The 20,635-nt window shown below is 39.7% G+C and overlaps 1 protein-coding gene across 2 annotated transcripts; it reads left to right on the top strand.

Annotated features, from left to right (window-relative positions):
- The first annotated feature begins 1,080 nt into the window (after positions 1–1,080).
- On the top strand, positions 1,081–19,927 carry ak2 (adenylate kinase 2). Of its 2 annotated transcripts, XM_085445670.1 has the most exons (7): positions 1,081–1,282; positions 3,465–3,590; positions 5,837–5,947; positions 6,818–6,912; positions 10,090–10,162; positions 14,485–14,704; positions 19,666–19,927. In XM_085445670.1, exons 1-7 carry the CDS (start codon positions 1,184–1,186, stop codon positions 19,671–19,673), a joined length of 732 nt encoding a protein of 243 aa, XP_085301796.1. In that variant the 5' UTR covers positions 1,081–1,183; the 3' UTR covers positions 19,674–19,927. The 2 variants fall into 2 exon arrangements, with proteins under 2 accessions (XP_085301796.1, XP_085301795.1); XM_085445669.1 differs by lacking the exon at positions 19,666–19,927 and having other exon boundaries at positions 14,485–15,364.
- Positions 19,928–20,635: the final 708 nt, after the last annotated feature.

Below are 20,635 nucleotides of genomic sequence, written 5' to 3'. Positions count from 1 at the left end.
AAAGATGCTTTAACAAATTATTGAACAAAGGCTGAGAACACTTATACAAATGTTTTGTTGTTGTTTTTTTACTTTTTTTTTCAAGAATTTTAAGCAAAAGTTTGATATAGGGCATAAGTTACAGCCTAGATCAGATGCAGAAGTATAATTCACGTGTTGAACGTTTTTTTGGCAGTTTTATTTATACAGCACCAAAAGTTGCACCAACTGTTGCCTAAATACACTTTATACTGTGAGGTAAAGACCCTGCAGAAACACAAAGAAAATCCCAAAAATCAGATGACCCTATATGAGCAAGCACTTGGTGTCAGTGGGAAGGAAAAACTCCCTCTTAACAGGAAGAATCCTTTAGCAGAACCAAGCCCATGAAGGGGCTGCCATCTGCCACGACTGGTTGGGGTGATCAGAGACACTCCTCATCTCTATGTGTTAGCCCTTTGACAGATTGCAACCTTTCCAGGGTGTACCCTGCTTCACACTATGTGGCAACTGGGATATGCCCCAGCAACACTGGATTGGCTAAGAAGAGGATGGTCGGATAAATTATGGAATAATATATTGATATATTAATTATTGTTGTTAAAAGTTTTAACAGTGAACATTTGTGTAAACTTTATGTCAATTTAGTCACAAAAATCAGTAATTCAATTTTAAAATACCATTAAACAATACTATACTAATTATATATTTTAAAAAAAACAATCCGCAAAACAAAAGGAAATGTTTAATTATGAAGGATAAAACAAATAAATGTGTAATCTTTATTTTATGTGGCACTCTAGTGTTCATTCTGGTAAGTTTTTTTTTTTTATTCAACGTCAGTTTCAAGTAACTATGATACTTTTCTGTTGTTGTTTTTTCTGCTTTGTTTATTTGTTTTACAAATTGGCATTTTCTATTGAAGCCCTGTTCGTAAGTTACACAAGGTGTTTTACGAATTCTATCCAATCAGCTGGCACAGGTAGCGATAGACAGAGCCCTGAGCAAGTCATTCAGCTGTTCTGGTGATAGAGCAGTCTGACAGCCAATCAAGCGCACTAGTCTAAGGGGCGGGGTTTATGCATTGTAGCGGAAGAGAATGCGGCGGTCCTTCCTTTTCTAGCCAACTTGGCTGAAGTCTACCCAGGACTTCACCGACGGACTTTATTAAAGTTTCTGCCGCGGTGCCCCCCCAGGTCCTGACATGGCCCCCAGCACGCAGCTGAAGGAGGCGATAGCCGATGTGCAGGACGGCATTCGTGCCATCCTTCTTGGACCTCCTGGAGCTGGGAAGGGGACTCAGGTGAGAGCAGAAATATCCAGACGAGCTAATGAGCTAGCATTAGCTGTTAGCGGCTAGCCTGAAATATAAGTAGTGTATTCTAGGCGCATGGTCGGTGCTAATGCTAGCCTGCCAGGCTTTAGAGCCAGCTGTCAGTCTCTTTATCTCTAGGTATATGTTCTAATCCTCTATGTAATAATAAAATTTACTCTCACAACGACCCCGTTAATGTCTGAGTTTCTAAGAAATTTCAATGCATTATCTGCTTTTAGCTTCACAGTGAAGTGCATACCGAAACCTCTACCAGCCAAATTTGTGACAGCTATTTTAATGTGTTTGTCTTTTTTTTTTCTGTTGGTGCTATTTCGAAATAAGTTTAATACTGGACTCCTTCCAAAAGCAGTTTATACATTTGTTATTATAAATTGAGTATATTGTGCTGTTTACAGGCTACAGAAGCATAAAATTGTTTTAAGTTCACAACTGAAAAACTTTTTATATGATATATGAAGCAGCAGGAAAAGTACAAACCCATATTTATAAAAACCTGCTGATTCAGTTTAATACCTTGTTATTAAAATTAGTTTGCCTATTGTTTCTCCTTAAAAACCCGGAGCATCTGTGGTTTATTTTAAATAACGTGTTGTTGTTGACTGGTGAATTGTTCACAATAATGTTGAAAACAGTTCTTGATATTTACATGTAAATATTTTCTTTTGACTGTATTTATTGTTGTAAAATTGTGGTGAAAATAAATCATTTAGTTTCATATTCCTTAACTAAATGATCAATAAAAATATTTACCAGGTAAGACAGTTGCCTTTTTTATTTTTAACTTTATCATTCAGAATAGTACTTCATTTCTAATTTTTTCAGGTTTTACTAATTCATCTTTACATATAAATACATCAATTGTAAATTAGAAACAATAGCCAACATTTAGTACTTGAGAAACCTCCCGGGAGCCTGCAACCAGAGCTGCAGCAGTCATACAGAAATACTAGTGTGGAGAAAACTCAGATGGAAGTCTGAGAAGACCAGTTGCATATCAGTGGGTTTTTCTTAGAATTATATTGTGCAAAACTGGAATTTCTTCAGCATTTCATTGGCATGTAAGGCTCCAGTGTCGCAGTTACATAACTCGGTAGGATTTCTGTTGCAGCTGTGTAGAGCGCTGAAACCCAGATGTCTGTCTCAGTGTGACCTTCGTCGTTGTGTCCTGCGGTTCACTGTGCAGTCCTCTCTGCTCAGGCACATGGACGTGTCTGATAGCACAGACACGTGCTGTCAGAATAGATCCATGTGTTTGCTCTCTGATTTGTTTAGTGTTGTCATTTGTTTTGAGTGCTTTGTTTACCCAAAAGCACTCTGTTGCAAACCCCGTTTTAGTATCACCGATATTGGAGCGATCAAATGTTTTAAATAAAGCTTCAGCGTCAATTTTATTTCTATAACACGTTTCGTTACATGTACACTCAGTGTGCTTACCAAAAGAGATTAAAGGTTCGCAATGCATTAAGAGAATTTAAAAAAACAACAACACAGAGTTAAAACACAGCGTTATGTGAAAATAAAAAGGAAAATGATTAATTATGTTGTGCACAAGCAGGAATGATAGTTGTTGGTTCTGGCTCATTTAAAAATGTAATTTTTTTTTTTCTTCAGGATATGTCAAGATTCCCTCAATTATCAATTTTTACTAAATGAATAATCAATAGTATGAATCGGTCAGTGGTGAAAATAATTGTTAGCTGGAGATGTTGAAGTATTGGACATTGCTGGCATCTATGCAGCATATGCTCTACTGCAGTTGAGGCCTTGTCTAAATGAATTAAGCTCACCTTTGTTGGTTAAGGATCTTCACTCTGTTATGATTTTAATGAGCTTATATAAATTATAACCTTTGACTTCATTAGTTGCAACATATAAAGAGAATGTCTTCTAATCTTTAATCCTCAGATGAGTTGAAAAAGTGAAAGCTACGCCGTCTAGAAGGTCGAGAGCTCCACAGATCAGTCTGTGGTGCTGAAAACTTTCTTTTCAGAGCCTTATGCTCAGAAACCTACATCATGGTTTTATTTGTCAGTGGTGCAGGAAGTATTTGTTCATCAGTGTTTAGGTCAACAGCCAAATATTTCCTTCAGTTGGTGTTTGGTAGTGATGAATAGTAGTTCCATATTAAAAAACACTCTCTCCCCTGCAGGCCCCTCGGCTAGCAGAGAAATACTGCGTTTGCCACCTGGCTACTGGAGACATGCTGAGGGCCATGGTGGCTTCAGGCTCCGAGCTCGGCAAGAGGCTTAAGGAGACGATGGATTCTGGCAAACTGGTAACTGCTCTTCTATTCATGATCTCTCTATAAACTTTTCTTCCTGTCCCTTTGTCTCCTCTGAGGTTTTTATTGACTTTGCAGCTCGTCATCCCGAGTCTTTGATGACATCTCATGTTTTCCTTATATTACAATTACTTGCTTCCTTCCTTTTCTGCAGTGATGGTTCCAATAGAGTTGATTAAAACCACATAACTGTATCAACAATAATGCTAAAACAAAACTAATGGTGCGTTCACACCTAACGCGATAGACACGACCAGAACGTCAGGTATACATGTAAAGTCAATGGAGGAGCATGATTGTGACTGTGGGTCCTGCCGAAATTCAGAAGCAGATTTGCGTCGCGAAAAAGCAACTGACGCGTTTGAAGCGCGAATAAAAATATGCATGGCAGTTTGTGTGGTGCATTTTGTGCATTCGCGCGTATCGCGCTCGAGTTGGGAAGATCTGAACTCCAGTGTCAAGTCGCGCCGCGACAACCAATCAGGAACCTGGTGATGTGATTCTCTGACCTAGTTCAAAGGGGCAGGTCTAGCCAAAGCCCTTCATTCAATATGGAGGAAAGGCTCATCAACGCCGTAGCCAACCACCCGGAGCTGTATGACACCAGCTGCTTTCTCTACCGAGAATTGTAATATTATTTTGAAATTTTTGTAATGACTAATGTCTCGGTTCTACTACACAGCAAACTTGACAGACAACTTGACACATGTGGAATTTATTTCATATTATACTAAAGAAAAAATATACTACTATATAGGAACATAGTGAAGACCAATTATTTAAGAGAATAAAAAGGGGTTAGTTTATTTTGGAGGCAAGCTCCATTTATTAAGAACATTTTTAAAAGGCAGGATCGCTCTTTAGAGGTTTATGGGTGGCTCTTAAAAGAGTCGTTGTGGGGAAGTCGCTGGGACTTCAAATGAGAATATATCAGGTAGCGGGTATCAATAAAGGACTACCGTATAAAACACTCTGAAGCGCTCTGAAGGTGGGATTGAGCGCCTGTAGTTGGTGTCTAGACGGGCGACGCTTGGACCAATGCGGGACAGCAGATCCTCAAATTGGGCGAGGGAAAGACGGTGGTACCGCCGAAAGCGGCCGTCATCCAGGCGCAGCTCCGGGAGCAAATGGTGAAACTCACCAAACTGCTCACTCTTCTGGAGGACCTGATGGTCCCAGGTACGGCGAGGACGTCCTTTAAGCTGCTGCTCTGCTCTCCACAGTAAATAGAGAAGAGAGACTCTCTTCAAACGCTAGATTGACAGCTGCCATCTTCCAAACATACCGTCTGGCACTACTTCCTCCCACATTTCCGCTTCACGTGTGTAAAAAATTGCATATTTTGAAGCATGACCAATTCGCATTGGTCACGCGTCGAGGTGCGAATGTGCACGCAACCAGCTAGGGGTGTCTGGCGCTTTTTGGTCGCGTGTATCACATTCGGTGTGAACACGCACCGTAAGAGAGGCATGAAGTGAAAAAGCATTTTTTAAATCCCCGGAAGTCTGCACGATGTGGACGGGCGGATGTCTGTTCCAGTTCAGTTTTTTATGCTCTTGCATGATCACTATCAAGACTACACTCCAATCCATGATCTGTATGTAGCATTCAAATCGAGTTGTATTAAATCAAGTTCAATGAACTTTATAATGACTACTTTAAAATTTGAGACTGGATCAGATTCACCTATAAAATCATGTTATACTTTTATGGTGGACATGCTCTGCTGACCTGACTTGTGTATATAACTGTTTACATATGAGAGGCACAAATTAATACAGAACAATGAACCCCAAGATTTTTATTTTTTTTGTTTTGAAGGTGGAAATGGTGTTGGGATGAGAATCTTGTTGATTTTTAAAGCCATTTTATTCTGTATCATAATAAATTGTTTGTGATTCTGTGGCCTCTTAAGTCTCTTTAATGTCAAAACTCACTTCTGTAACATTTCTAGGCGTCTGTGTGTTTTCCTCTATATTTGTGTCCAGCGCTGTACACATGTTTGTGCAGCTGCTGCAGAGCTCTTTGTTTCCATTTCATCTCCCAGCATGTAACCGAGGTTCCTGGTGTGATTTTCTGCCATCTGTTTGACTCTCACAGTTTGGTGCTGTTTGCTCATATTTGTGCACTTTAATATCCATTTCCTGTTGCTGTATAAAAAGATTTTGTATTGACATGAAATAAATGTATAAGGCCAAAATATTGTTGCTTGATAAAGAGGAGTTTTTGTGTCCCTGCAGGTCAGCGATGAGATGGTTGTGGAGCTCATAGAGAAGAACCTTGAGTCGCCGGCCTGCAGGAACGGATTCCTATTGGATGGATTCCCCCGAACGGTCAAACAAGCAGAGATGGTGAGGACTTAATTTATTAGTGTTTTGGTGCGTTTTTAATGTTGATTTAATAATTCTTGAGCATCGTGCAGTTTGCTTTACTTTAAATACAGATTGGCTAATGAAGAGATTAAACAAACTAGTTTTAATGTTGATTCATGAGAACTGAGCATGCTGGTAGGTTTCTTTTTCAGCTTTTGGTGCTCACAACTTTTATACTTTTTTTTTATTACAAGTGTGATCACCAGTTTAGCTCGCCGAGGTGAGCTGTGTTTTAGCTCAGTGAGATGAACAGCCGTTCTGAGAGCGGGAGGCCCTAGTTCGAATCCTACTCATGGCAACATTTTATTTTCAGTAGACCGTTCAACTTCTTCAACTCTTTTCATCAAAAATTTCAGCTTCTTCACTTTTTAGCACAAATTTCAGCTTATTCGCCTCTTTTCAGCAGACACTTCTGCTTCTTCTGCTGTTTTTAGCAGATTCCACTATACGGCATTCATACTGCATTTTCACAGGAAATGCAACTTTTTCTAGTGTCTACATTTCATTTTCTTTTTTCAGTTTCAACTTTCCTAACAAACTGATAACACACACAAACTCTAAAACTATTTTCTCAAATATATTAAACCTAGAACTCAGAATAACCAGGCTAAAATTAATGGATGCAAATAGTTTTAGGTGGCATAATTAATCTGTTTAAAAGGGTTTTGTGAACATTGTCCTTATCTACTTTAAGTTTCTTCAAACTTCACAGAGAAAAACAAAGCTTTTATTAAAGTTTAATTACATAAACCTGAAAACAGTAGTGTTATACAGTCGGTTGTCAAAAAAGTCAGTTTGTACTTTACAGCAGATTTGTTATGTTTGACTTCCTGTGTTTGTCTCTTCAAGCTGGACGACTTGTTGGACAAGAGAGACGAGAAGCTGGACTCTGTGATCGAGTTCTCCGTCGATGATTCTCTGCTGGTTCGCAGGATCTGTGGCAGGTGGGAGTCAGTATGGTAAATGGTAAATGGCCTGTATTTATATAGCGCTTTACTAGTCCCTAAGGACCCCAAAGCGCTTTACATATCCAGTCATCCACCCATTCACACACACATTCACACACTGGTGATGGCAGCTACATTGTAGCCACAGCCACCCTGGGGCGCACTGACAGAGGCTGTAAAATAAATCACTGTATTCACATTACACTCACACCTAAGATGTAATATAAACAGCTTTTCAGAGATTATTTTAGGAATCTTCTACATGTAGTAAGATGACTAGAAAAGTCTCACCATTGGCTCGTCAGTGCCCGGGGCGCACTGACAGAAATATGACAGAAAATGATTTATTCAAGACCAGAGAAAGAGTGTGGTTTATTTCTCAGGTGGGTAGCAAGTGGACAATAAGGGCAAGTTGGTGATTTTCCTTCGAGTGAGCAGCTCCTCATTCTGTCAGCGTGTTAAACCTACTCAGGTAGAGTAGATTGATTCATGCGGACGGGAGGTTCTGGGACAGTGAGATGATGTTAAGGAGAAATGGAGCATGAACGCACATGATTAGCAAAAAGTAGCCTGTAGGCGATTGAGCATCTGCAGCAAGAAGGTTTGCAGATTCAATTCTTGGAGAAGTCGACGTGTCCGTCCCTGATGGGACATGTTGAATACCACAGCTGCTCAGTGCCTGGCTGACACTCTAAAGAGCTTAGAAAGAAAGCCTGATAATGACTTATGCCTTTTTTTTTTACACTTTGACCCATGTGATGAGCCACATGATCAATAGTGGGTCAACAACTAGATTTTAAATGCTTTGTACTCTCCACCATTTGGTTTTAGAACTGAAGAACGTTCTCGAATGAGACGTAAAACGTCCGAGAAGTCCAATCACCTTCTTTCCTTCTTTAGGTTCTATGATCTGGTTCCAGATTTTAACTCTAAAGAGACACGTGTGCAGAGAAAAAACATGATACTCTAATATCTGAATAACTTTGATCTAATTCATGGCTCTCAAGCAGCCACAATTAAGATTTTCAATGTAAACACAGCTACTATTTACCAGGTGATGAGCCCACAGAGTAGTCTCTTGATTTTGTTGATTCCCTAACCGCTAATAAGCCTGTGTCTAAACAGAAAATAGGATTGGCAATAGGGCTGTTCGATATAACATATATATCGGATGACGATTTAAAAACGTCTATCGTTTCATTTTACGCTATCGTTTGTTTTGTGGTGTCGCAAAATAAACTGTTTACGGCAATATTTTCTCATCGTTTTGATGGTCACTGTAGTGGCTATATTAATTTCTTAAAGTTCTCTCCTTCTCTTATGTAGCGCTTATATAACCACACTACAGACGGACAAGCGCTTGTTTTTATGCCTTGTCGTTAGCAACAACAACAGTAAAACCATCGCGTGTCCGCTTGTGTATTTTCCACATAAACCTTTCACAATAAAGCTCAAGATCCTGTTGAGACTTTTCAAAATAAACAGAATCACGTGAAAGATGCAGAGTATTTACGGATGAGAAGCAAAAAAGAGCCGCCAGGTGCTAAAAAATAAACCTTAGACTCAAACGTTAGAACAGGCTTTTCCCCGCAGCACGCTGTGTAATAAATACAAAGAAAACGTCGGCCGTTACAACTTATGTCTAAAAATGTATAGTTTCATACATCAGTTAAAACACTCGACTCCAGGTACACGACACGCAGCTGGAAACACTTCACACAAGTCGAGCTGCCCGAGATTCACAGAATTTACAGAAAATGTTACATTTTTGTGATTTATATCGTTATCGGACGATAGATGTCTTATATCGGGATATGAGATTTTGGTCATATCGCACAGCCCTAGTTGGCAACTAGGTGATGAACACACAGCATTTTGCAGCTGAAGAGGCAGATATTGTAATCATAGGAAGAAGCTAACAAAAGAATGGATTTTAATGCTTGCATTCACAGAGTGGCCACGTCATTCAAAATGTCAGTCTGCATCTGCTGAATGTGTAATAGGGCATCCATAGTCAGTATATCAGCTCCAATAAGTGTCCGCACATGGTTTAGGAACTGAATATCAGTAGAACAAATTATATTCAAAGTGGTAACATTTCATTTTAAAGTTTTATCATTTTTTTGTGAAGCACTTTGTGATGTTCATATTAATGTGCTGTGAATTTTACCTTTTGTATTTCTGTAACTATAAATGAAAGTTTACTAAAGTAACATCTTTAATGTGGATTATGTAGTAATTTGGTAATCAGCCATGCACTCATGGGTTTGTCAGTTAGCTATATTCAGAATGCTAGTCTGCTGAAAGCTGCAATGTCTGATTGATGAACTTTGGTGGCGTGTCACCTATGTATGTCGCCAACACCACAGGGTTGTGCGGTTACACGTAACTCCTGTGGTGTTGCTGTATAACTTTGAACCTCGGTGACCTTCACATCTAAGTAAACTGGAAATGCATGCGAGTAATGGAGTTTATTCTGGTACATTTCAAAACAATGCATCAGTTATTCTGAATTCTGATTCATCATTATTCATTCCTCGTTCTATCCCTATTACATTGCTATACATACTGTTGCAAGATTTGCATTCAGCTTTTGTTGAGAAAGTCAGCACTGGTGAACTGAAACAGAAATGTGTTACTTTCTGGTCTGACCTAATGTTTGCATAAGCTGTACATGTTGAAATGAGAGAGAACTGGAAAATAAGTTATAATTGTTACTTCTTGTTTTCTTTGGTGTGTTTCTCTCCTTTTACTTTTGTTCTTATGCAGTACATTAATACGTCTAATGATCTACAAAACAAGTCTCAGAACACTCAGTATGAGACTCTGAGCCCTGAATTGAAGCTGACCCACACGCAGACGTCTCTTCAGACATTCATCGGTGTCCCCTTTCTTCACTATACCCACTCCACATTATTCACACGTCACACTGAGTAGAAAGCATATCTAGTTTACAGAGAGTCATCTTTCTGTCTGTGGGGGTCCTTTTTGAAGAGACTGCTGCCTTTTCAAGCCCAAGTAGGACAAGGGCATCATGTGGGATGGAAAAAAAGGACAGTTAAGTAGTTAATGAGTCACCGTGGTTGTCAAACCTCCTTCGCTCTTGCTCTGATTTCTTTAACGTCCTTGTCCTGTGCTCTGCTTCCGCTTACCATCTTCCCTCTGTTTCCCCAGACTAATTCATCAGCCGAGCGGCCGCTCCTACCACGAGGAGTTCAACCCCCCCAAAGAGTCCATGAAGGATGACGTAAGTACTTTCCACCCACTTAGAAACCATTTCTGGCTAAACTGCCACCCACCAAAAATGACTGCCAGCCTGGAAACCAGCAGAAAGATTTAGATCAGTGTTTCCATGCATTTTAGATTATTCAGTACATTTTCTCAATTAAATAGAGCCACTAATCTGCTCTTAAAGAACAAAATGTATCACAAACGAGTGGAGCAAACAAATCAACTGGAACAAATGTTGATGTTATGCAAGGATGGCAAGAATAAACACAAAATGCTGTTTTTAAATGATGATTTCATTTATTACCTGAAAAAAGCTATCCAAACCTACCTGACCCCGTGTGGAAAAGTAAATGACGCCCCCCAAAATCATGAATTAACTGTGATAAACCAGATTTTTCTTCAACCTCTCTGATAAAGCAAAGTAGGCTAAAAGATTGCATCATGATCACAAGCAACACGTCTTGCCTAAAGATGTGTCTAAAGAAACAACCGAGAAACAAAGTCTGTGTCTGGAAAGTGTTACAAAACTATTTCTAAGGCTTTGGGAATCCAGCAAACCACAGTGAGAGCCATTATCCGAAAGTGGAGCAAATTTGGAACAGTGGTGCACCAACATAGCGATTTAACAATAAGAAAGAGAATGGGCAAAAGTGGCATCCACGGGAGATGAACAAAAAAGGCTCGTCTGATATTTAGCAAATGTATCTTGATGATCCCCAAGACTTTAGAGAAAATATCCTGTGGCCTGATGAGACAAAAGTCAAACTTTGTAAAGGTTTGAATCCTGTTACATGTGAAGTAAAATGGACATGGCATTTTATTATTATTTTTTTAACCATTCCAGCAGACAAACATGATGTAGTGTGATGGTCTGCTTTCATGCTTCAGGCTCTGGATGACTTGTAACTGATAGAAACATGAATTCTGCTCCTGACCAGAAAATCCTGGAATGTCAAGCCATCATTTTGTGCCCTGGGTTACTTGAGTTAAGCAGGAGGACTATGATCTGAAACACACCAACAAGTCCTCCTCTTATTGGCTCAAAAATTTAAAAAAATGTTTTGCAGTGGCCTGTCCGGACATAAACCTGATTGAGATGTTTTGGCAGGACCATAAACAGGCCGTTCATTCTTGTACTCTCCAATGTGGCAACAATAAGAGTGCGTCAATATCCTCCACAGCGATGTGAAAGACTGATTGCGAGTTATACAAACACTTAAATCCAGTTCTTGCTGCTGCTGATGGCACAACCAGTCATTAGGTTTAGGGGGCAAATACTTTTCACTGGCTGTTACTCAGTATTGGGTTGAATACTTCACTCCTTCATTTTATTTTCTGCATGTGGGAACTTGTCTGCTGGCAGCAACTGAATAAAATTTGTGTGGCGACGGCGAGAAGTTTCTTGTCTGCGCTATTGCAACAGGAGATTATGACACATGTACTAAATAAAAGACCAAAGGTCATGTATTAGGCCATCTACTAACTTGATTTTTAAAAATGCTAACAAGTTGTTTCAGCCTGGCAGATGGCAAAAGTTCATTTTATGATGATTAAAAACACATTTCACGCACAAATGCGCCTACCAAAAAAGACCTGAAGTTCATTTGCTGTTTTAATATGAGTTTGGAAAAAGGTCAGTGTGAAGCTTTCTAGAAACATGACGGTAGAAATTGTGATTATAACTAATAATAATGGTTTAAACAAGGAGTTTCATTTCTTTAATTATATTAATAGTGTGAGATGGTGGTGTGCTTCAAAGTAGAGTTCAACCAGTGTGTGAGTAGACGAAGACATGGCGTTGACCATGTCTGGGTTTATCATACAGAGACCGCTCGGGTAGCTTAACACCTCCCCAAGTCTCTTTGCTGACTTATATTTAGCTCATCTATGTTAAGGACTGATGAGCTTATAAAATGAGCTATCTGTCATCCACCCACGCGTCACAAGAACCAGTACTCCTGCAGTGTTTGTCAGAATTTAATCAAACTTGATGAACAGTTAGCAGGTCTTCACCGATACCCAAAAGCTGAGTCGCTGCCTGCCAGCCAGTGTGTCCTTTCTCACGTTTTCCTTAAACACTTTTCCACTCTTTACGTCTCCATTGTGGTAGTCCATGATATCAGTTGGCTGCTTTACAAAGAGTTTCTGATTCAACAGTCCACCGTTCTCAGATTCCACCTGCACTTTAGCTGTGACTGTAATTGTTTGTCTGCTCTTCAGCAGACTGGAGGGCTTCTTTAATCAGAATGTGCTGCAGGTGGAAAACAAGTTCAGGTGGCTGTAGGGCAGAACAAGGACTACCAAATTACAAACACTACCTGTGTTTATGTGCATGGAGGGTTTAAGGTTTGTGGTTCGATACCTGGCTGCTTCAGTCTGCATGCCAAAAGTGTCCTTGGGCAAGTTGTTCTCCAATACATTCATTGGAGTATAAGTGTGTGTGAATGTTAGATAAGAACCACTAATGTGTAGAAAACTGTGTTTGCATACATGAGGCATGTTTCCTCTTTGAAATGTAGTATTCGATGTTCATTTTCACACATCCTGTTACTAATAAAGTGACATGAGTCACATTAGAAGTGTCTGCTCTTCAAATAAACTCAAGTTGAAGTTTGTTTTTTTTTTTGTTTTTTTGGCAGTCTAACCGTGCTCCGTCTGCACACATGCATTAAAAAGGGGAAGCAATACAACTGGAAGTTATAATCTCATGTTTCTTTCTGCTGTTGAAGATGCGGAGAAACAACTGTAGAGAGCTTTGAAGTTTTCCTGAGATTGTCTCCTGTTTTTTCCATGAGTAGATTTCTGTGGATTAAGGAATGTGCAGCAGAGAGACTTAATTTTAATTATTCAGTTTCTCCTTTTAGTTTTATACTTGACGTTCCAACGACTGTACAGTTTTATGCGTTAGTGAAAATTGCAACAATTCAGTCTGTGTGTGCAGATGTTTAAGGTGCTGTTGAACCTAATGTAGCAGAGACTAGCACCAAGCTGGTTCATGTGTGTGTGTCGTTTGAGCACACATTTTGCACCTTGCACTGTTGTGATGTGGTAATCATGAAACATTACATGTAATGAATGTCAGGTGTGACTGGACCCACAAGTACTGTGTAACACGAGTGTTTCAAAAGTGGGACATGACTGCTGCTGCACCTTGGAGTTGTTTCGGCTTGTCATTCAACTCCCAGCTTTTGTAATCAGGTGCTGACAGCAGGCACGAGTCTGAGTCTGCAAGCAGGTCTGTCTCTGCAAGTGTTTGTTGTCGTACATCAGTGCCAGAGCACAGGGACTCACAGCCAGCACAGGGGGAGATTAATGCGATAGCTTAAAGGAGAGATTCTGCAGAAAAACATCAGATCCTAAGTCGGTGCTTTGATTCCTGTTTCTGCTGTTTTTCTTTTTTCTTTTTAAAAAAATTAGTTTGAGGAACAACAGCTTTTGTAGTTATGGCAACGTGGTAGAAACCTGACTGCGAATGATCATGTAGCTATGTTGACATCCCAGTGCACAAAAGCAATGTTTAATGGTCAATGAGTGACCAGGGCTTAATGCCAGTCCTATTTGTGCATGCACATGCATTGCCTTTAACTATATTGACACAAAAAAACAATTTGGATTGAAAACTCATTGGTGCTGTGCCTTTTATGGTTAATTGAAAGATGTTTGGTGAAACACTATATTTAGTATTGAAACGGAAACAACAAATCAAGTGTTCACAAGGTGGGGGGGGGGGGGGGTTTCTCCCCTGATGAAATATTGTACCAAGCACAAATTGAGAAAACTTTCGCTTTGAAAACTGTCGAACGCTATCTGCTCAGTTTCCGATGCAACAGTTCATTTGTACAATTTACAGTTAAATACAGGACGTTTTATATTAAATCAGATATTACTTTTTTTAATTACATTCCAATTACATTTTATTTGTATAGCACCAAATCACAACAACATGTGCATCAACTCACTTTATGTTGGAAGGTAAAGACTGTACAATAAAATAGACTGAAACAATAATATAACTCATAAAGTAAAATTGTATGCACTTTGGATTAGTCATGTGATATTTACATTTTTTTTTTATTTTTAATCAGTTCTTGCACAACCGATCGTGTTGTCGGGCATTTCTACTTTTAACGTGCTTTACATTTTGTATGCAATTTTTTATTTTTTAAATAAAGCAAAAATTTCCAAAAAATCCTGTTTTGCTCGCTTACAGAGTAGAAACAAAGAAGAAGCCGTTGTGTATGCAAGAAAGAAGGCAGAAGGGATAAAGATCTGCGAACTCAGAAGAACACAGTTTCTGATTCGTCTTATGTGTTTTCTTTTTTTTTACTCTGCACTCAGGTGACGGGTGAGCCCCTGATCCGCCGCAGCGATGACAACGAGAACACCCTGCGCTCGCGCCTGGAAGCCTACCACCGGCAGACGTCCCCTCTGGTGCAGTACTACAGTGCCAGGGGTCTGCACACGGCCGTCGACGCTGCCCAGAACCCAAACGTAGTCTTCGCCTCCATCGTAGCCGCGTTCTCCGCCGCCACGGAAATGCCCGCTCGTGCCACAGCCTGTAAAGACCAAGTGTTCTTCATTTAAAGTTTTTCTTCTTTGCCGCATTGCCCTTCACCTGACTGTTTTCATGTTTTGGTTTTGTTTTCTTTCCCCCCGCGTGGTGGAGATTATACAAGAGTGGATCGAGTGTCAGAGTGGCAACAAAATGTAACTTTGAAGTGTAAACGGGGAAGATGGAGACTCGGTGTGCCGTCACGGCTCAAGAAATTCAGCAGCAATGCATCATCAATGTTACAGGAACAGAGCGGATGTAGAATCGTTTTCGTTACTCTTCATCACAGAAGAAGCCAAAATAGAGCTCATCGATTAGCACCACACTGCTGCTTTTCACCGTAGAGATGTGAGAAGGTTTTGACATTTAAGCAGTGCAGAACGCCGTGCATGTTTGTATAGATGCTCCTCACCAGAGCGCATTTTGAAAATATTGACATTTGTTGCATATTGTTTGCCTTTGCTGGACAGGTTTGCTCTTGTTTAATCAATGGCTTTGCCTTTTTTTCTTCACCTTTTCTCCTAATGTTAGATTAGATCTTCTGTTTTTCCAAACCAGCTGTACTTGCTGCTCCTTCTTGTCCCTGAATGCATCTGAAGTGCAAGAAAAAGCAAAACCGGAAGTGGAGTGTGTCATAGTATGAATTATATTCTGATGTTAGAGGTCTGCAGACTGAACCTCTGCAGCAGGGTGCAGGGGGAAAGTTGAGGCACAGTAATGTTTGTGGCAACAGCCTCAGGTGTGTTCTGAAAACAGGAGGGTGAGTTCTTGGCCACAGATTGGCCCCGTGGCCAATGACGCACTCAAGTAGACAATTAAGGTACTTTAAAACCCCGTAGTGCCCAACTGCTGCAATTTGCATCAACAGCGATACTCACAACTCGCTCAGATCTAAACACGGGTATGATTGAAAGTCTACTTTTATATTTAGTATTGCTTTAACTTCTCAAGGCCATCTGTGTCTCTGAGACTCGCTGGTAATCAGATTTCCACTTAACTCTAATGGCAAAAAAATAAACGCTGCTTATAAGTTGAGCTTTACCTGACATAAGTTGCGTCATTGTTTAGCATCAATTTAATGCCGACATTTGCCAAAAATACAAAAATGAGTTTTGCAGTACAATTTATGCACCTATGTGTGAGTTTAAAGCTGTTTTCCCTCGTGTACTTCAGTCAGGTCAGCGTATTTTTCCACAGAGGGCCTTTTTCCCTCGCTAACTGTGAAAACACCAGCATGTTAGCTGAACCAGTCACAAATCTGCTCAGTCTGACACACACGGACTTAAAATGTTTTTAAACAGAGTCAGCAGATCAAGACTGGAACATCAGTTTGCTCTCATATTAGTGGTATTGCTTTCAGTGCTTAAAGGAAAAAAATAGCTTGTATCTTCACACTTTGACTGCCTCAGTTACTGATAAAGATCCTTAATGCACTTCTGTTTTCGATGCAGAAGACATTGTGCTTTACCTAAGGCTACGTCCACACCATCGTTTTCTCTCAGTTTTGGCCTCCCATCCACACATTGCTGCCCGCGGTGGGTGTGGTGCAGCACGCAGGCAGAGAGAAAAGCTCAAAAGTATGATTGCACTTCACTAGAGGTGATATTGGAAAGTACTTGTCACCACAAGTCTTTTGCCTTTAAAGGCAAAAACATGAGCAGCCTATCAAAATGTTTAGTAGAAGTCCATCACACACGGAGAAATGCACAGTTTTCGTTTTGTATTTCATTTGGAATTGCTCCAGGTGTGTTATACCAGCAGCCTGAGGCACACATACCACTAACTAAATGATCAGTTATCTAATATATAAATGTGATTACTGATTAAAAGCCTTAAAGGTCTTAAAGGTGTGTACATTATTAAACTCTTGAGATGCTGAAACCATCATCTGATCTGCAGCTCAGAAATTACCATTATCAGTTTTGGATCATTTGGTGGTTGGAAGTAATGATAAAAATACTGGATTGATGAGCAGTAGTCCTAAGATTTGCAGTTATGCCTATCCCTCTTAAAGATAGAGGCCTGGAGGAATGCAACTATCAGGCAGGGTCTAGAGCACATGTGTCGAAATCCAGGCCTCGAGGGCCGGTGTCCTGCAGGTTTTAGATGTGTCGTTGATCCAACACAGCTGATTTAAATGGCTAAATGACCTCCTCAACATGTCTTGAAGTTCTGCAGAGGCCTGGTAATGAGCTAATCATTTTATTCAGGTGTGTTGATCCAGGGTGAGATCTAAAACCTGCAGGACACCGGCCATTGAGGCCTGGAGTCCGACACCCCTGGTCTAGAGAAATTGGTTGCAGGAGCTGGGAAACAGCTTGACAGTGGATCCAGAAATAGCGATCTATTGATATGTGGGAAAGTGTAGAACAAGACTCATTTGTGTTTCCTAATATAGTTTGCTACAGAAGTGATGAATCAGGAGTGGAAAGTGGACACTTCCTTCCCCCAAGTTGTTTCCCAGAACACACTTCATCTTTAATACGTCGTAATACCTTTAATTTTTTAATCACTATGTACTTAACTGTGAAACAGGATGCTCACTTTTTGGCATGATGTCAGCTCAGCCTGTTAATACCAGTAATATTTTTGCAGCGTTTACAAAGTTTTGGTTCCAACATGTTGTTTCCTTGACGCTGATCCTGGAATTTTAATAGTTCGAACCACTTCCAAGAATCTGTCAGATAATTTCACGTCTGAATCCGTGATGACTGATTCGCAACCAGATAACTGACATTTCAGTTTAGTCAGCATGTTTACTGCCGATGGGTAATTAGAAAAAAGCACTCTTGGGGTTTTTCTCTGGTGTTTAGTTCCTAAAATAACTGTGACCAAACTTTAAGAGTTCTGGGAAGACATGAAGACTTTTAGCGGCTATGATTAGATTTTATGATAAAACACAATCACCTTGCCACTCTTGAGGTGTAATTTTTCAGCCAAAGCAGGGATCTGTTCATGCAAAACCTACTACCTGTACAGCTACAGATAACTAAGACTTGGAATTAAATGTTTAGCAGATAAAGAGCAAGATGGTTCCTCTAGAGTTGGTCGAGACCAAAATATAGTTTAAAAAATGATTGAATGTTCTTTGGCTGCAAGATGTGTAAAGAAGCAAGTGTTTTCTTACTGTCACTGTATCGACTTAAAAGGGGACGTGCTGTGCTAATTTCCAGTTTCATATTTACCTTAAACTGGGCTCAGTTCATCCACTGAATGAACTGAGCCGGTTTATCTCCTGATTTTTTTATCAGCTCATAATCAAGGCTTGAGCATCAGTTTTGTGGAGCTTCTGCGTGCCTGAGAAGACTATATGAAACACATTTCCTCTCAATGGCTTCAAACAGATCCAGGAGTACAAAGAAACATCGCTGAATTGGAGTTGTGTGAAGTCTGGGGACTTTTAAAGATATGAATATGTGCTATGTGTGGAGAAACATGCGTGCAGTAGTTGAAATTCGGGCCATATTTAATGAGCTTGCTGTGTGTATTTGCAACAGTGTGTGCTGTATATATGTGACAGAAAATGAGGAAAAGACACTACTGTATGTCAGTGTGTATAGTGATTCAGCTTGGGTCTGCTGCCCCTAAGTGGCACAAAATCACTTATTGCAGGGTTGATATACAATGCAGTTCCACATTAAAGAGTCGTGAGCTAAACACACACAATGAAGCCATCTCAAGCTCCTTTTTTCCCCTCTTAAGATGCCTGTTTATTTTTATTTTTTTTACTTCAGAGGTCTGAAAATGGAAATCAAAAGTTACATTTTAACTGTGAACTTTATTTTTTTTAAACTTGTGTTTCTGCTGTGCTTCAGGCTCTCAGCACTGACATCACTTTGTGTGACGTCACAAGGATCAGACATGAGCTGAAGGACGATTGCAAAAACCTTAACAGTAGATACTACAAGGAAATGTTTTAAGTTCAGTCTTTTTTGTTTCTGCAGCTCCCAAAAGGTGTATTTTATATTTAACCTTTTGTTTTTGTTTTGATGGTGGCTGTTTCAGATCAAACAGTTGTGATCTAAAAGGAAAACCAGTAAAAGAAACGAACGCCTTCACACTAAATAGAGACTTCCAAAGAATACTGTTTAATCTCGTTTCATCTCATCTTGTTTCTGTAGTTTCCACTTATTTTTATGTTCGCTGAAGCAGTTTTAGCTGTAAAACTTTTTTTTTTTCTAAAAATGTTCTTCTACAAACAACAAAGCCTTTAGGTTTTCCTGTTGTATCCTCTTTGTGCGTTCAGAATCAGAATACTTTATTGATCCCTGGGGGAAATTATTTTTTGTTACAGTGCTCCATTTTAAACCAACATTAAGACAAGACAGACAATACGCTAACTAAGAATAGTACAATATATACATACATACATACATACATACATAAGTCACTCATAAATAAATAGTTGGAAAAGAAACGTGTAGTTGTAGCAGCAAACAGTGTGTTAAGTGGATGCGTTCATCCTTCACTCCTCTGTTCCTCCTTGACCTTTGGAGTCGCCTCCTTCCTCTGTAGTCACCTGGTGTTCAGTAGGAGCTTCTTGCATGCAGACTGTGTTACCTTCCTCTTTCCCTTGAATGCTGATGCATTTTTAGTCTCTCCCGGCTGTTGTGATGAAAAACGACAACAGATGTTCGGCGCTCCCGGGAGGCAGATTTCAGACTGTTGCTCAACACAATGAGACTATTTCATGCTAAATTTACCTTAATATTCCATGCCGTGCTTTGTGATGCCTCCAATGCGTTTTGTCACTCTTTGAAAGCTGTAAATGTACACGTGCTATAGTTTAATCTGATTCGAAGTCTGGATGTTTTTGTCCACCTTAAATGCATTTTTTTATGGGCTTGTGAGATAGGCAGGTACATTTTGTTTGACCGAGGAAGCTTTGTTTTTGAAGTCATGCCTGGTTACGTTTTCTCTAGAAATTCACTCAAAACTTTTCTTTCCTTCTCCCCCTTGTCTTCCAGCTGGTTGAGTTCAGAGCTGCGTCATGCCCACCGAGGCGAAGGACTGGAGCTGGCAAACAGCTCAGGTGGGCAGAAAAACGGAGGGGAGGGGCAGGCAATAAGAGGGGACTCCTTAGACTGAATAAGTTAAGGTTGTTTTGGGGTTTTTGTTGCACATTTCTATTTCAAGTAGATCATGACAGGAATAAACGAAGCCATCTTGTTGTCACAATCCTCATGTTTTCCCTTCTAATAAATTTCCTGCTTTTCTACAATCATCAAATGTTGTGCATTTTGTTTTTCACTCCAGTCTCAAATTCACTTGGCCTTTAATCCGAGAAATAAAATCATAAAATATCGTGTATGAGTACCGTGACATTTCATGCACATTTTCTATCGAGTGTGCGCACATTTGTTGCTTGTCGTTTGACATATCATAACCTGAAGTGACACGTAAAAAGGTTAGGGTTAAAGTCAGGCTATCAGTAATGGTGTGCAGTGAGGAATGAAGTGACTTCCTATTTAACAGTTCCACATATCACACACTGATGTCTGAAGGATCGAGGATCTATATGAATGATGAGAAATACACTAAATTGGACTTGCTTATAAGATGTTTTCAATTTATCTCAGAAGTTCAGAAATTGAAAACAACATATAGAAAATAGCCTAAAGGTAGTTCAGTAAAATAAATACAGGATGACAAAATTGCTCAATACAGTAAAAGGACCTCAGTTAAACAGAGGAAAAGCTTGTTTGTTTTTAAAGCAGCGCAATGACCACAAGTCAAAGTAAAATAAATTTAAATACTGCATAAAATGACAAAATGGCTTATTTTTATTAAAAGAAATACAAGTCTGGGAAGAATCGGTGAGTTTGTGCGTAAAAGTGATTGACAGAAACACTTATAGTAATCCAAATATGATGAAATAAAGGCATAAATAATCACTTTCAGTTCAGAGCACGGCACAGTGGAACTCAGCTTGGTGAG

This window comes from Copadichromis virginalis, linkage group LG22 (genome assembly GCF_057382275.1).
Source record: "Copadichromis virginalis isolate Kocher_CV1m ecotype Utaka linkage group LG22, C_Virginalis_male_GT1.1, whole genome shotgun sequence".
NCBI lineage: Eukaryota > Metazoa > Chordata > Actinopteri > Cichliformes > Cichlidae > Copadichromis > Copadichromis virginalis.
Note: the sequence above shows the minus strand (reverse complement) of the source record. Positions and strands in the feature narration are given on the sequence as shown.